At 42.3% G+C, this 14,247-nt stretch overlaps 1 protein-coding gene across 4 annotated transcripts in view; it reads right to left on the bottom strand.

Annotated features, from left to right (window-relative positions):
* MRE11 (MRE11 homolog, double strand break repair nuclease) overlaps nt 1-14,247 on the bottom strand; it is a 346,093-nt gene that overhangs the window by 258,716 nt on the left and 73,130 nt on the right. For all 4 annotated transcript variants that reach the window (XM_069202423.1, XM_069202427.1, XM_069202425.1 and 1 more), the window contains one exon: nt 7,713-7,854. In XM_069202423.1, the coding sequence (XP_069058524.1) occupies nt 7,713-7,854 (142 nt within the window). The remainder of the gene's footprint in view (nt 1-7,712; nt 7,855-14,247) is intronic.

The following is a 14,247-nucleotide window of genomic DNA, read 5'->3' as shown; positions in this document are numbered from 1 at the left end:
CACAGCTGCATTTTAGTGACAAGTAGTCAGATGCTTATTAGAGAATTATTGCTTTTTGCTAAGATTAATAAAGATAAGAGATAATTGCGCTACTGAGCTAATTGGCAGGGTAGACCAAGACTATAAAGGATGTTGTTTGTAAGAGCTGAGTTGAGTGTGGTTTCAGTTACAGAACTGTGCTATACTCCTGGCCGTATTTTTATTTGCTTATAAATATACTCAATTGTTATCAGAATTGTGTCACTTCTTTATGCTTGAAAAACACGACTACAATAGGTACTGCAGTACTCCCACAGGACCAACAGAACCAGTGAGAGGGTCCCACAGAAATCCCACATGTGTTTCCTTCCAACTCAGTCCCACAGGAGTACTGTGGTACCCAAAACTTTAAAAAAAAGTATGTTTACTATGAAGGGGGAGCTTTATTTAACTTTGAAATCAAAGGTTACCTCACAGGCCCAATTTACAAATTTGCCTTGAAGGTTTTGGTGAAGTTTCGACTTTTGAGGTGTAACAATATAGTGGCACCTGTGATAGAGAAAACAGCATCTCATTGGTTAATATCATTTGTTTCATGTACAGAGAGGAAGGTTGTGCACCTAATCCCAGCAGGTAGTCAATCCTCCCACCGCAAGCGCACGTTGTTCAACCTTCGACTGTGTGTTGCGTGGAGTTGTTACATGGTCTAGTCCCGCAGGCCAGGTCCGGCGCCCAAGCTCCCCCAGACGGACAATCCCACCCACACTGTGCACGGCCTTCGGCTGTTTACAACATAGGACTGACCACAGGGCCTGCACTGGACTAGGCTTTGTGCTCAACCCTCCACACCCCTACTCCTTTCATATATTTTAAATATATTTGTTTGGCACTGCAGTAGTGCAGCAGTGCTGCCACCAAGCATCAATGCCCAGTAACATAAGACCATGCAAAATTCAGTTTGTGAAGCTTACATTGGTCTTGGACTATTACTCTCCTCCTGGAGCACTGCTGCACCACACTGGGGCTGCACTGAGTCCCACTGAAGTACCACAGTTCCCACAAGACAAACATTTGATTCTCATTTTGACTCTTTGGGAGGCCCTCTGGGTCCCCCTACAGGTGCCTTTGGTAGGGGTTGGGGGAGGGGTACACCTATCCTGACAACTTATGTTTGATTTTTATTTTAAATTCAAGACAGAGGGACAAAGTTCCTGTGTCCAGTAATGGCGGACACAACATTTCTATTCACGTTAAGGTCAGCCAACCAGATCATTCAGTCCTGCAGGACTGATGGGACCACCAGAAAAAAACAAAACCCTCAGTCAATCAGATATTTTGAGCCTTAATTTCTTGACAATGGAAGAATGGATTAACATCAGATCACAAAAAGCAAGCTTTCAGAGTAAAGAGTTTGCTTTTTGCCATACTTTGTGAAATGCTGTTTAGTAATTTTTTTCTGCATGATTTTCCAGAATTTCTATGGGAAAAGACGTTTTGGGAGCCCTGAACTCCCCCTTCCTCCCACTTGGGTCACCACCCTGTGAGGCAGATCACCAAACGTTCCAGGAAGGAGTTAAGGTGGGTGATCATTTAAAAAAAAAAAAAAAAGTTTCATGAAGGTTGGTCAAACAGCACCAACGTTATTAGCAAAACAAAAAACACTCTTTCTATGAAAACTATGACCTAACTATAACTGATATATATGTAGTTATTGTGAACGGTAAAAAACGTCTAAAGGTTTATATCACCTCAGGATGAGCAAGCAAGTGTGAATGGAGATAAAAAAATTGTCACATGTAAAGGCAATGGAAGAACTGAATAGATATTAGGAACAAAACTGAATGTGATCCTAGATCAATACACATTATTTATGAGTGGATTATAAATTGCATTTTTACAGGTGATTTCGACACAAAAAGCCGATGATAAAAATATGTAATTCAAAGAAATAACCTAGTTTAACATTAGCTTGGAATTCCAAATTGAAGTATGCCGCAACTGTAGCAACAAGTATTGGCAAAGCCAATAGTTTTAGCCTTTGTGAAGTAATGGTTTTGCCAATTGTTTTATCCATGAATAAATAGACAATGAAAGAGAAGTACAGAAACTAAAATTAGGTGAGTGCTGCAACCAAGGTTAAACGGAATACGCGGAAGAGAATGCCAAGACAATCACGAAGTATCAGAGGAAAATGAATAAGAAAGTGGGGGAAATTTTTAATTTTTTAAATTTTAAATTTCCAGTAGCACTAATCATTGGTTAAAAACAAAATTTCTATTGTGAGGTAATACAGTTTGTTTGAGTTTGAGGATTTTAGCTTAGCAGAGATTTAATGGGCTTGTAGTACATTCCATAGCGTTGGTGAGATTATTGATTGAGTTTTCAGTGACACAGGTAAAATCCCAAGAGGTCATCAGTTTAGGTACACCGTTTTACGACAAAGTAAAAAAATACTTCTAGCTTTTCCCCTTCAAGAAACCCTAGGTCTGGGAGCCAACTAGGGGGCGAAACACATGTTGGCTGTCTCGTTTCTAACAGAGGATCATCAACAAATCAGTCAAAAATATATATCTTTTGACTAAATCTCATTACTCCAAGTACCAATGACTGGAGACTTTCCATGATATAATTTTTGACATTGTCTTAAAAATTGTCTACCTAAACTGATTACATCTGTATTTTCTATGTAGGGTAAGAGGGCATTGCCCACCAATATGCTAAGACAGCCCCTCTAAATATAACCATTAAAGGGGGCAATGGACCCTGTCCTCTATCCTACTAATAAATCGAAATTCCAAGAGAGGAAGGGGTACAAGAAAGCATTCATATTTTCCAGTGGGCAACAAGAACAATGCATGTCAGATCAATGTTTGGTGGTTTTATCATTAAAAATGACATAGGTCTTTGCAGAGCTGCAGTGGATAATGCTCTTGAGGATCAGGTGACGAGGTTGAGAAAGCTTCTTGTTAAACACTGGAGAGTTCTTTTGAAGAGTTGTTGGCTTCAGCTATACAAGACTGGGTTTAACTTTTTCTTTTTAGCTCTAAGTATGGCCACTCTAATCTCTGTTGTGGATGTGGCTGGATGGTAGTTTTGCTAATCACTGTCCTAACTATGAGAACAGTTCCCAGTTGCACTGGCAAATGATGTTATCAGCAAACATATTATCCAAAATAAAACTTGACTCCAAAATATATGCAAATTCCCAAAATAATAGAATTTTTTCACGCTTTTTCATGAAATTCTTATTATCTATTACCCACACGTTTCATGATCATGATTTTAATTGTTCCATTGGTGTTCAAATGAACATCAATGTAACAATTAAAATGTAACAGTCACTATTATCAATCTTATTGAGACACTTGACCATCACTTTCTTGATCTTCAGCAGCCCCCTCACTGGTGGAAGACCTGAGGCAGTTACATGTCAGATAAAAAGCTGAAGTCTTCCTCACAAATCCTGGGTCTGCAAAGACTTGAGAGCATGTACATATGGTGGAAGAAGCTGTGCTTTCGCAAGCCACCATTTTCAGAGCCTCTCATAGGTTGGTGCACATTCAGGAAAGATAAAGGATTCTCCGTCAAGTAAGGCATAGTCTCATCATGTTGCCTGCTCTTTGCTCTCTAAGAGTGTGATGGGCAGGGCTCAGGAGCAGTGGACGTCTAGGTCCGAGTGACATCGTCAGCTATATGAGCTTCACTCTCATAGTCTATGTCACTCAAAAGCCTCTGGTGCAAAACAATCCCACCGCTGATATTCAATATTCAGCTGTCTGCTGTTACACATTTCGCAATTGCTACTTCGGTGAAAAAGCAGATAGGTCACAACAGGTGATGAGCATAGATTGCGTCGAAGTAACACGGAATTATAGCAGTTTCTTTTGGGCCAGAACTTGTCCAGAAGGATTACCCAAAACATCAGCATGTAATTTGTAAAGTGTAATTGCTAGAGGTCTAAATTTTGCTCAGAAGCCTGAGGCTGTTGCTATCTAATTTCAGTTTACCAAATACCAAGTCTGCGTATTCTTGATTCCAGTGCTTAATTTGCAAATAAAAACTTGCCGGTGCCCAAAGCTCTCCTCTTAAACCTGCAGCTGCTGCAATTAAATGTGGGAGCACGAAATACTGAGGCAGGGAAATCCAGAAGCCATCTTGAGCCTCTCTAATCCATTTACAGCCACTTCCAGCCCCCTTCAGCTCACTCTTGCAGCTTTCTGCTTTGTACCTTTGTGACACTTTTTCGTTTTTCTCTTCCTCATCTTTCCCATATGTGCCTTTTGCTGGCAGTAAATGCTTGAGGCAGAAAAATAAGCACCGGCCCTCAAAAATAATGCTCAGCACTGGAAACAATAAGCACAGATTAAGCACTGCTTGATTCCACCTCCTGCCTCTTTAATCCACCACACATTCCCTGCCTCCTAATGTCACCCTTGAATGCTTCGTTTCATCCTTGCTTTCTGCTTTGCAACTGTTTTTCTGTCTTTCTCTTCCTCCTTATGTCTTCCTTCAGTTTTTAAGTCGAGCTTTAGCGTACGGCCTTCTGTATACTTTTAAGTATACTATAGAGTGAGTTCCAGCCTTCTCATTTGTTAGTTGCAGTGTCCTTCAAAAATCCTTGTTTGCTAGTGGTCAGTTCTGCCTCTTTGTCCTGCCTTTTTTCACTTTGGGAGCAGCACAAAGTACTGTGTAATTACGCTGTGTTCTGTTTATCTGTTCTGTAAGAGACTTTTTTTTTGCATTTGCCTGTTTCACTTCAACACTGTGGGTGCTTGGTCAGTCCCTCCTCCCCACCAGCTTCCTTAGCAAACATAATAAAACAGAGGGGGGGGGGGTTCCAGGGCCAGCTTGCTCTCCCCTCACTGATTTTTTATGTTGTGTAAGAGCTATTAGAGTTGTAAACTACTAACTGGACTTTTCTTGCCAGAGAAGTGAAAAGGAAAAAAAACGCAGCACGATCGCGCTGGGGTTTACATAGCGCGATCGTGCTGCGTTTTGTTTTTCATTTGTGTGGCAAGAAAAGTCCGGTTAGGAGTTTCCAAAGCTAATAGCAACGGGTCTCACATTTGCTCGAGTTAGAGCTATTAGCGTTGTAAACTCCTAACTGGACTTTTGTTGCCACACAAATGAAGAGACAATCCTGCTACGTTTTTTTTTTTACTTTTATCTTTGTTCGCAGCGCAGCAATAACTAATAAACGTGACACACTGAACTGTTCTCTAACCGTGTTCCTTCAGTTCATCAGCCCCAGGCTGCAGCGCACCCAGATACCCCTCCCCTCGGCTTTACAGGGCTGATAGCACTCTGAGGCCTTTCCCGGTGAAGGGACTTTGAAACCAGCCCCTCCCATCCCAGTGCTGACAAATACCTGATAAATGCCGGGGATTCGTGAGCACAGGGGCACTGCTTTGCATTTTTTTGGTGGTTGTGCCGGGAGCCAGAGCCAGTCGTTGAAAGGGGAGGGCGGGTATCCCTGAAAACTTCACTCCAGTGAAGCGCTCCTCGAGCCCCATAAGAAATCCCATTTTACGGCATGGGTCAGCTGGGACGAACAGCTGGTGAAATCATGATGGCTGGAGGCAAAAGGGAGATTAATAGATTCAGTGTCTGTGGGGCAGAGTGAGGGCTGTGGAATATTGTTGATATGCATTCCTGCTTTTATCAGGCGGCAGCCCCTCAAATGAACACAACATGCGCATAGGCTCGGACGGAGCCAGACAGGATACTGGAACCGGGCTTCAATGTGCTGCAGATGCCCCATCAGCTGTGGGCGTCTAAGTAAATATTATCCATTACGAGGGTGAAGCTGTAACACATGCCAAGTATTGTGGGCTAGCCGGCTGCCAATCGCGCCCTAACTTGACACTTAAGTAACAGGGGGACATAGAAACATAGTGATTTGCACAGGATCACATCTTTTGTACTTGAGAAAGAAGCTGGGATTTCTGGACTCCTGGTCCCAAGGCCGACATTTTAAACACTAGACCCTGTATGTTTTTCATATCTAAACATGCCCTCTCAGTGGTAACAATGAGCAGACAACACAAGCCTTGCGGTCTTAATCGTGTGTGTTCTGGGCCCTGGATGCTTTCTTGAACAAATTGTGAAGTTTAAACTGCACTTGGTGCTGGGTATTAATACGTTTCTAAACATACTCAAACTGTACCAATCAGTACACAGGTGCACACTGTGCCATGGTGATCGGAGCAGAGCCACACAATATTTTCAATTCGGCAGTTCAGGATTAGAACCCCATCTTGTTAACTAAATGAATACCTAGCTAAAACCAACAAAGGCAAAAAGTGTTTCATCTACTTTTTAATAGCAATGCACCCGGTTAACAACTGCTCTGCTTTCCTGAGGCAAATGTCAAGTATTGTTTTGTGTAAACGAGTCCCATTTCTAAGGGCTTCCAATACTAGTAGATAGAACAACCGTGGTGCAGGTAGACAAATACGTGCCCAGGAGCACACAATTCTTTTGCACACCGGAAAGTTGGGATTACATGCAGGCCAAGTTGTACAGTGGGTGTCATACGGCCTCTTCACCTAATGATTGCGAGCAGCGCTTTAAATCGGTTGAATAAACTGGGGGGCCTCACAAGGGGGCGTGGCTGATGTAATTAAGAGCGTGGCTTAATAACATGTAAAAAATAAATCTGCGCAAAAACTGGTATTTTGCTGCATCTTTCTGGCATTGCTTCCAGATATATAAAACAGCGAGTAACATTACACCTACAACAAGCCCGGACTATTGGCTTTCCCATTGGTCTTTAGTTGCATAAATTAAATAAGCCACAACAATGGCTTCGCTGCACAAAATATTGAAAATGTTTCTGTTTTAAAATGACGAGACTGTGAAGTAACAGTAACGAGTCTCCTTCAAGTTGCATCAAAGGCAGCCATGGTAGTACCGCTGACGAGTTAAGATTTTTTTTTTTGCTTTGAGGGCGAGGGCAAAAATGGAGAGCCCAATAGGGACCCATCTCGTCATCCGCTTTTTAGGGTCGATGCGCTTGCGCATGTGTATTGCTTGCGAGACGCTTTAGCAGTTAAAAAAGGGCTCGGAGCCCCATCCATGTCACGTCAGTGTCTTTCAATGGTTCGTGGGCTTGCTTGCTTGCATTTGTGGAAGGCACGCATACGTCATGCCTTTTCCGGTGGTTAGCCCTCCTAGAGCGCAGCGGGCAAGTACTGAAAACATACGAGGCTCGCTGTTTTCTGTCCGGTTTATGGACTACTTTTTATCTTTGTTCGCAGTGCGATCTCGCTTGACAGAAGTCGAGCGCTTTCCATGACATCGACCCTGTTACATAGTTAATTGTACTTTTGCCGGTTACGTACATAGTTGCACTTTTACCAATAGGTTTCACTACAAGTGAACTGTAGCAGTGCGATCGCGCTCTTTTTTTTCCATTTAATGTGGCAAGAAATGTCTGGTTGGGCGTTTACAACTGCTAATAGCTCTAACTTGGAGAAATGCGAGACCCGTTGCATTGCAAATGCTTGTTCTCTCTCTTGCTCTAGATCAAAGTCCGTTAAGGGAAAGTGACCGCCAGCTCAAACGAAGCAGTGCTCAACACTGTCCCTGCAACTGAAGCACAGGGTGCAATTTGCCACTGGACACCCCAAAAAGGATGTGCAAATGAAAACTATCGCAAAAAATGACTAAAACTGCAACGTAAAAGTAGAAAATTAATTAGTGAAGTTTAGTATAGCAAACAAAAGTCTTACCTAACCCATAAAGAGCAATTTTTGTCCTGCCTTTCTGAAGCAGAACAGGACTTATGTCTATTTTCTCTACAGATGTTGAGCGGCCAAAATGATTTACCAATCCTGCACAGCTTAAAATATCCAGTGCACAGAGTGCGTCTGCCTAGAGAAAGGGAGAAAAACACAAAATAAGATACAAGGTCCCCTGCCGTACAACCTGTCTTTTGTTAAGCAAGACAAAATGTGCAATGTTAGAATGTAAAACTAAAGTCGCTTTTTTTTACAATACAAAGGATATCATTACTTTGATATGAAAGCTGGAAGACGCAATGCAGGAGTATACAAGTAGGCTGTCTTCTGGACAGTGACCTTTGCTGTATAGTAAAAGACCAAATATGATAAGACAAACTTTAAGCCATTATAGGTTTTATTTCTGATACTGTCATCCACCCTTTAAAAGTCAATATTAACTGATCCCTAATAAAGGCATTTTCTGTGAAATTCAACCTTTTTATTGTAAAGGAAATACCATGTGCTTGTGCCTACAGCATTCACTGGGCACAATGTCTAACAACGCTTTGAGCATACTCTCCATGCCGCCTGAAGCATCTGCACAAGTGCCCCATGCTCCTGAACCCACAGACTTTGGCTATATGCAATTGGTAATTACACAGAACATAGGGCCAGTCCGTTAGCCACCCTGTATGTCTACCGCTTGGGCCCTCTTCCTCACTATCCAAAGCCTTCATACATAGACAATGAGCATTGGGAAGTGCTTTGGTCATGTACTGTGCCCAATCCTTGTCCTGGAAGTCACTGCACGAATGTCTATTCGCTTTTATGTAGCAGAAGGCCTAGTGCCTAATCCATCAAGATTGACCTTAGGCATGCACAGCAGGCATTGATGCAAGGTGCATAGTCTTCGGCAATGGCCTACCGGCAGTGGAAAACCATGTTGAGCCACTGTGCCCAGTCTCAGACCAAGCACTAGGGTCCCTAGGTGCAGGGCCTGTCTATCATCCTCAGTATACCTGGTTCACTGTGCGCATTATCCTCTGGGCACTGGGTGTGAACAGTAGGTACTGAGTGCCGGGCATGGGTTTTAGACATATCTTCCACCGTGTCACCAGCCCACAACACTACGGTGTATAGCCTTCAGCTGTATACAGCAAGAATTGAAAGGGTGGGAGTCTTGTCTGTTAACCAGCACTGTTGCCTTGAAGCACTGGATGCATGGCATAAGCAGCAGGAACGTAAACACAGCCTGCACTCTCCACTCATTGAGGAAATACTTATTTTGCATTCTATTACACCACAAGTACTAGATTGTGAAATTTTAGAAATTGTACTGTCAGATCACGCTCCTATCAGTCTCCAGCTTTATTGGGGTCTGAAAAGCCCTTGTAGGAAACCATGGCGATTAAACACATCTCGCTACAAACTACTGGGAGAAAAATCACAATTACAATCACATTTGACTACTTATATGAAAGATAACAAAGGCTCAGTTTCATCTCCACAAATCTTATGAGTAGCCGCAAAAGCCACTATGAGGGGGCAAATAATGAGGGATTCTGCTATAACAAATAAACGCAGAATAGAACAACAGGCCATTTTGGAAAATGATATCAAAACACTGACACATACTCATTTAAGTAATCCAACTGAAACTTCCAGATGCAGATTGGAAAAAGCTAAAATGGAACTTAATACACTATGGCCTCATTACAGCCCTGGCGGACGGCGGTACACAGGCGGTAACACCGCTAACAGGCTGGCGGTGTACCAACAGTGTTTTATGACTGTGTCGCATTAGCCACGGCCAAACCGCTGGCCTCTCCAACTGACCGCCAGGCTTCCGGGCCGCTCATAATCCTCAGTCCCCAACCGTCAGCCTTTCCATAGATATGGAAAGGCTGGTGGTAAGGGGGACTCGGCATGCCCCTGGGGGCCCCTGCACTGCCCATGCACCTGGCACGGACAGTGCAGGGGCCCCCAGGCACAGCCCCATCATGCATTTCACTGCCCGAAATGCACGACGGGTGCTACTGCACCCGCTGCACATCAACATTGCCGCAGGCTCTATTATGAGCCGGCTGCAATGTTGATGTGACTTTTCCACTGGGCCAGCGGATGGAAACACGTTTCCGTCCGTTGGCCCAGCGGAAAAGTCATAATAGGGAGCCACATATACCACCAGCACTGGCGGTATAGTGGCGCCTGCGGCTTAGGCGGTCTTTTAGTGAGACCGCCGAAGTCGTAGTGAGGGCCTATATACTTCCAAAGCAGAATATATGCTATATCGCAATTATGAACAAGGAGAAAAAGCAGGCCATTTACTAGCGGCACAATTAAAACAGCGAGAAGTTATGACAGCTATTCCACCTACCCTGAGGGTAAGCTAATAACTGAGACTCAAGCAATAGCTGATACCAAGTTATATAGTTCAGAAGTTGATGATGACCTCCTCAAAGAACAGGAATTCTTTGATAAAATAACACTCCCCTGTCTCAATGAACAGGACCGGCTCATACTGGCGGGCGAAATAACAAAGGATGAAATTGCGCAAGCAATCTCCAGTCTCCCATACAATAAAGCACTGGGAGAAGATGGTTTTCCTGGGGAATTTTATCGTTGTGTAAAACCAGAAGCAATAGATGCCCTTTATGAGGTTTATAAAGAAGCAGGGAAACTGGTAGTCTCTCCTCACTCTCAAATAAAGCTATCATAACTGTCCTTCCCAAACCTGAGAAAGATCCATTACACTACAGTAACTATTGTCCGATTTCTCTTCTGAATACAGATTCGAAGCTATTAGCCACTATTCTTGCCAAAAGACTCAAACAAGTTATCTCTAAACTCATAAAAAAATTCTCAAGTTGGATTCATGCCAGGCAGAAACTCTCTTAGCCATCTCCACACTTTGGCTCACATACTGTGGTTTTCCAAGGATGCCGGAGAAGACAGAGTAGCATTACCCTTAGATGCCGAGAAGGCCTTTGACCGCATTGAATGGAGCTATATGTTCCGTACATTGCATAGGTTGGGTTTAGGTAATGATTTTATCTCTAAGGTTAAATGGTTATACGAGACACCATCTGCACAAGTGAATTGTGGGGGTTTCCTTTCAAAAACCTTTTTAGTGCAAAGAGGTACCCGCCAGGGATGCCCTTTATCGCCCCTCTTATTTCTTCTTTCACTTGAACCACTGGCTGCAGCAATAAGACAGTGTTCACAAATAGTAGGCATTCCCACACCAGCAGGCATCTCAAAACTACTTCTATACACAGATGACATATTACTCACACTTACAGATCTACCTACTTCACTCTCGGCACTCATGTCTACTATTTCTCGCTTCTCAAACATTTCTGGATACAAAGTCAATCGGAATAAGAGTGAAGCTCTCCCATTGTCCGAGGGTACAACAAAAGCAGCTATCTTAGGCTACAATTTTCAATGGAAAGCGGATCGCCTGAAGTATCTAGGTATTTATATCAACACAGGTTTAGAACGTATGATTCAAGATAACTTAGATCCACTCATTGCTAAAACGAAGTCAGAATATGAAAAATGGTCCAGTCTTAACCTGTCCTTTTGGGGTAGAGTCCGGCAGTGAAAATAATTATAGTGCCTTGTTTCACTTATGTTTTAGGTATGTTACCTTTGACAGTTAAAATATCAATATTGCGAGACATTGACAAAGGTATTAAACCCTTTATTTGGGGATCCCTGAGACCTAGACTCAAAATCTCCAAACTGATTGCTCACAGGCGATATGGGGGCCTTAGTTTATCATGCAGTGAATATTACTGTACAGCCCTCCATTTATCTCAATTGGTATATCTTTGGCCAAGACAGGATGATCCCCCTACTATGAGTTCTTATTGAAAGGCAATCTTTACAGGCATCTTCAGGTTTGCAAATGTTTAATACTCATAAATCACCTGCTTCACAAACTTCTAACCCTATTATTCAGTCTATGCTTAAGATTTGGATACACGCCCACAAACTCTTTAAGAGTAATCCGAGGCTACATAATAAGGCTCCCATATGGCATAACAATGATATTAGAATAGGGAAACAGACCATGTCCTGGGATACATGGGAGAGAGCAGGTATTCTAATGTTGGATCATTTATTCACTTTAGAAGGCAAGCTTAAAACCTTTACAATGCTTCAGACAGAATTTCAACTCCCTAGCTCTCAAAAGGGGAAATACTTACAATTGAAACTAGCTCTACTTAGTAGACTAGGACCATTTCTGTGGATACCTGAGGATTCCCCAGTCTTACAATACTTAAAAACTTGGGGGAAATTGAAAGGAGCGGTCTCTGGATTTTATAATCTCATAGTGCTTAAACTACACTCATCACCCATTACTAGCACAACTCCAAGTCAAATGGCAAGGGTTACTTAATGTAGTGTATTCCAATAAGGACTGGACGGATGTTGTTATGAACATGGATAAAGGAATCAGAGAGGCAGAATGAAACTTACTCTTTTCAAAATTCTTCATAATTGGTACTGGTACTGGTCACCACAAAACTCAAGGCAGCAGGTTTACTACACTATTCTACACTATTCTACCTGTTGGAGGTGACCTCATGAGGATTGTGATATCCTACACATTTTATTTCGATGACCAGGAATACTGGTCTTCTATAACTTCCTCTCTATACATGTGTCCATTCCTTTAACAGAAAAATTAGTTATATTACATGATGTTACTGATCTCCCAAATCTAAAACACCATACAAGACGATTGATGGCTATCGCACTCACTGTAGGAAACATTTGTATATTACGACATTGGAGAACACCACAACGTCCTACACACAATGAATGGCTTATTGAAATGTATAACATGGCGTCATATGAAAAGCTGATTTACAGATTGCAAGATAAGGTTGGGATTTTCATCAAAATTAGGAAACCCTTCCTAGCTAATACATATTCTATTAATATTCATACTTAAATGTTTTCTCCTTCTTTGTCTCCTATCCTTATTAAGACACTTATTATTGTTTTGAGTCATGCTGTTATTATTAAGGCAATTGACGCTTCACCCATTAACACTGTTATTTTAAGTAGGACTTAATGCTCTCCAATTCAACACTGTTGAATTGGCAGGAATATCTCCATTTGAAATGCTATATATGTGGATTTGTATGATATTATTATCTCGACTATCTTCTAACAACCTATGATATATGGTTTAATAAATATTGCATAATTCTTTCTTTCCAGATTTTCTCTTATAGGTCTACTTCTAAGAGTTAATGCACAGATGGATGCCTTATAAATAATCACATATATTGCATTTATTGATATCTGTATAATGTTTTTTGTGTTTAGAAATCTGAGAAGTTAATATTTCATAATATTTTTCCTATGTGGCCATCATTTGATTTATTGTTTCTCTTTTTAACACATTGTTTATATATTGACATGTAATTCTCAATAAACATATACAAAAAACAAAACAAAAAAAAATGCACATACATCCCTCCCATTTGTCTGAGCTACTGCCACCACCATATTATTCACGACATTTTAATTTCCCTGTAATGTATGATCCTGTTTTTGCAATTTACTACACCCCCAGGATATGGTGGTTCTGCTGTTTTATGTATTGTACAACGAAAAATGACAAATAAAGTTTCTATTAAAAAAAGAATGCTACATTTTACACTTTTTTAAACAGGAGACACTAAGGCCCTCATTACAACATTGGCGGTAAATGCCGCCTACCGCAGTGCTGACGGCCACCAACATACCGTGACCGAGGCTGTATATCGTTACAGGTATTATGACCCACACATAGAAATCCGCCACTATACAGACATTCACACAAGTCCGCCAGACCAAAGGTCAGTGATAAATTGGCGGTACGAAAACCCGCACCGTTACGCCAACAGAAATACACCCACAGCATCAGGACCTACGAATCACCGCAGCGGTCTTTCAACCGCGGTAAACCATTGACGGTACACACCGCCGCGCTCAAAATACACACACACTAACAAAACTACACCACATTGGACAATTCAAACTATACACACCTGACACACAAATACACACACCACACCCACAACACTATAAAACACACACCCACATTACCCACAACCCTTTCAACGAAAAAAATGATTGCCAACTGAGAGAGAGACAAGCCAGGAGCACCCACGCCATCTGAGCCACAGAACACTATCACCCATCCACACACCTCACAGCACACACCCCAACACAGCACACCACACAACCTCACACATACCACGGACACCACATCCATGGCACCCCAAAGACACCCCAGGTTTTCAGAGGATGAGCTAAGGGTCATGGTGGAGGAAATCATCCGGGTAGAGCCACAGCTATTCGGATCACAGGTGCAGCAGAAGTCCATTGCAAGGATGATGGAGCTATGGCGCAGAGTCGTGGACAGGGTCAACGCCGTGGGACAGCACCCCAGAACAAGGGATGACATCAGGAAGAGGTGGAACGACCTACGGGGGAAGCTGCGTTCCGTGGTTGCAAGATACCAGATAGCTGTACAGAG

The sequence above is a fragment of the Pleurodeles waltl genome, chromosome 8 (assembly GCF_031143425.1).
Source record: "Pleurodeles waltl isolate 20211129_DDA chromosome 8, aPleWal1.hap1.20221129, whole genome shotgun sequence".
NCBI lineage: Eukaryota > Metazoa > Chordata > Amphibia > Caudata > Salamandridae > Pleurodeles > Pleurodeles waltl.
This window is presented reverse-complemented; position numbering and strand designations above follow the sequence as displayed.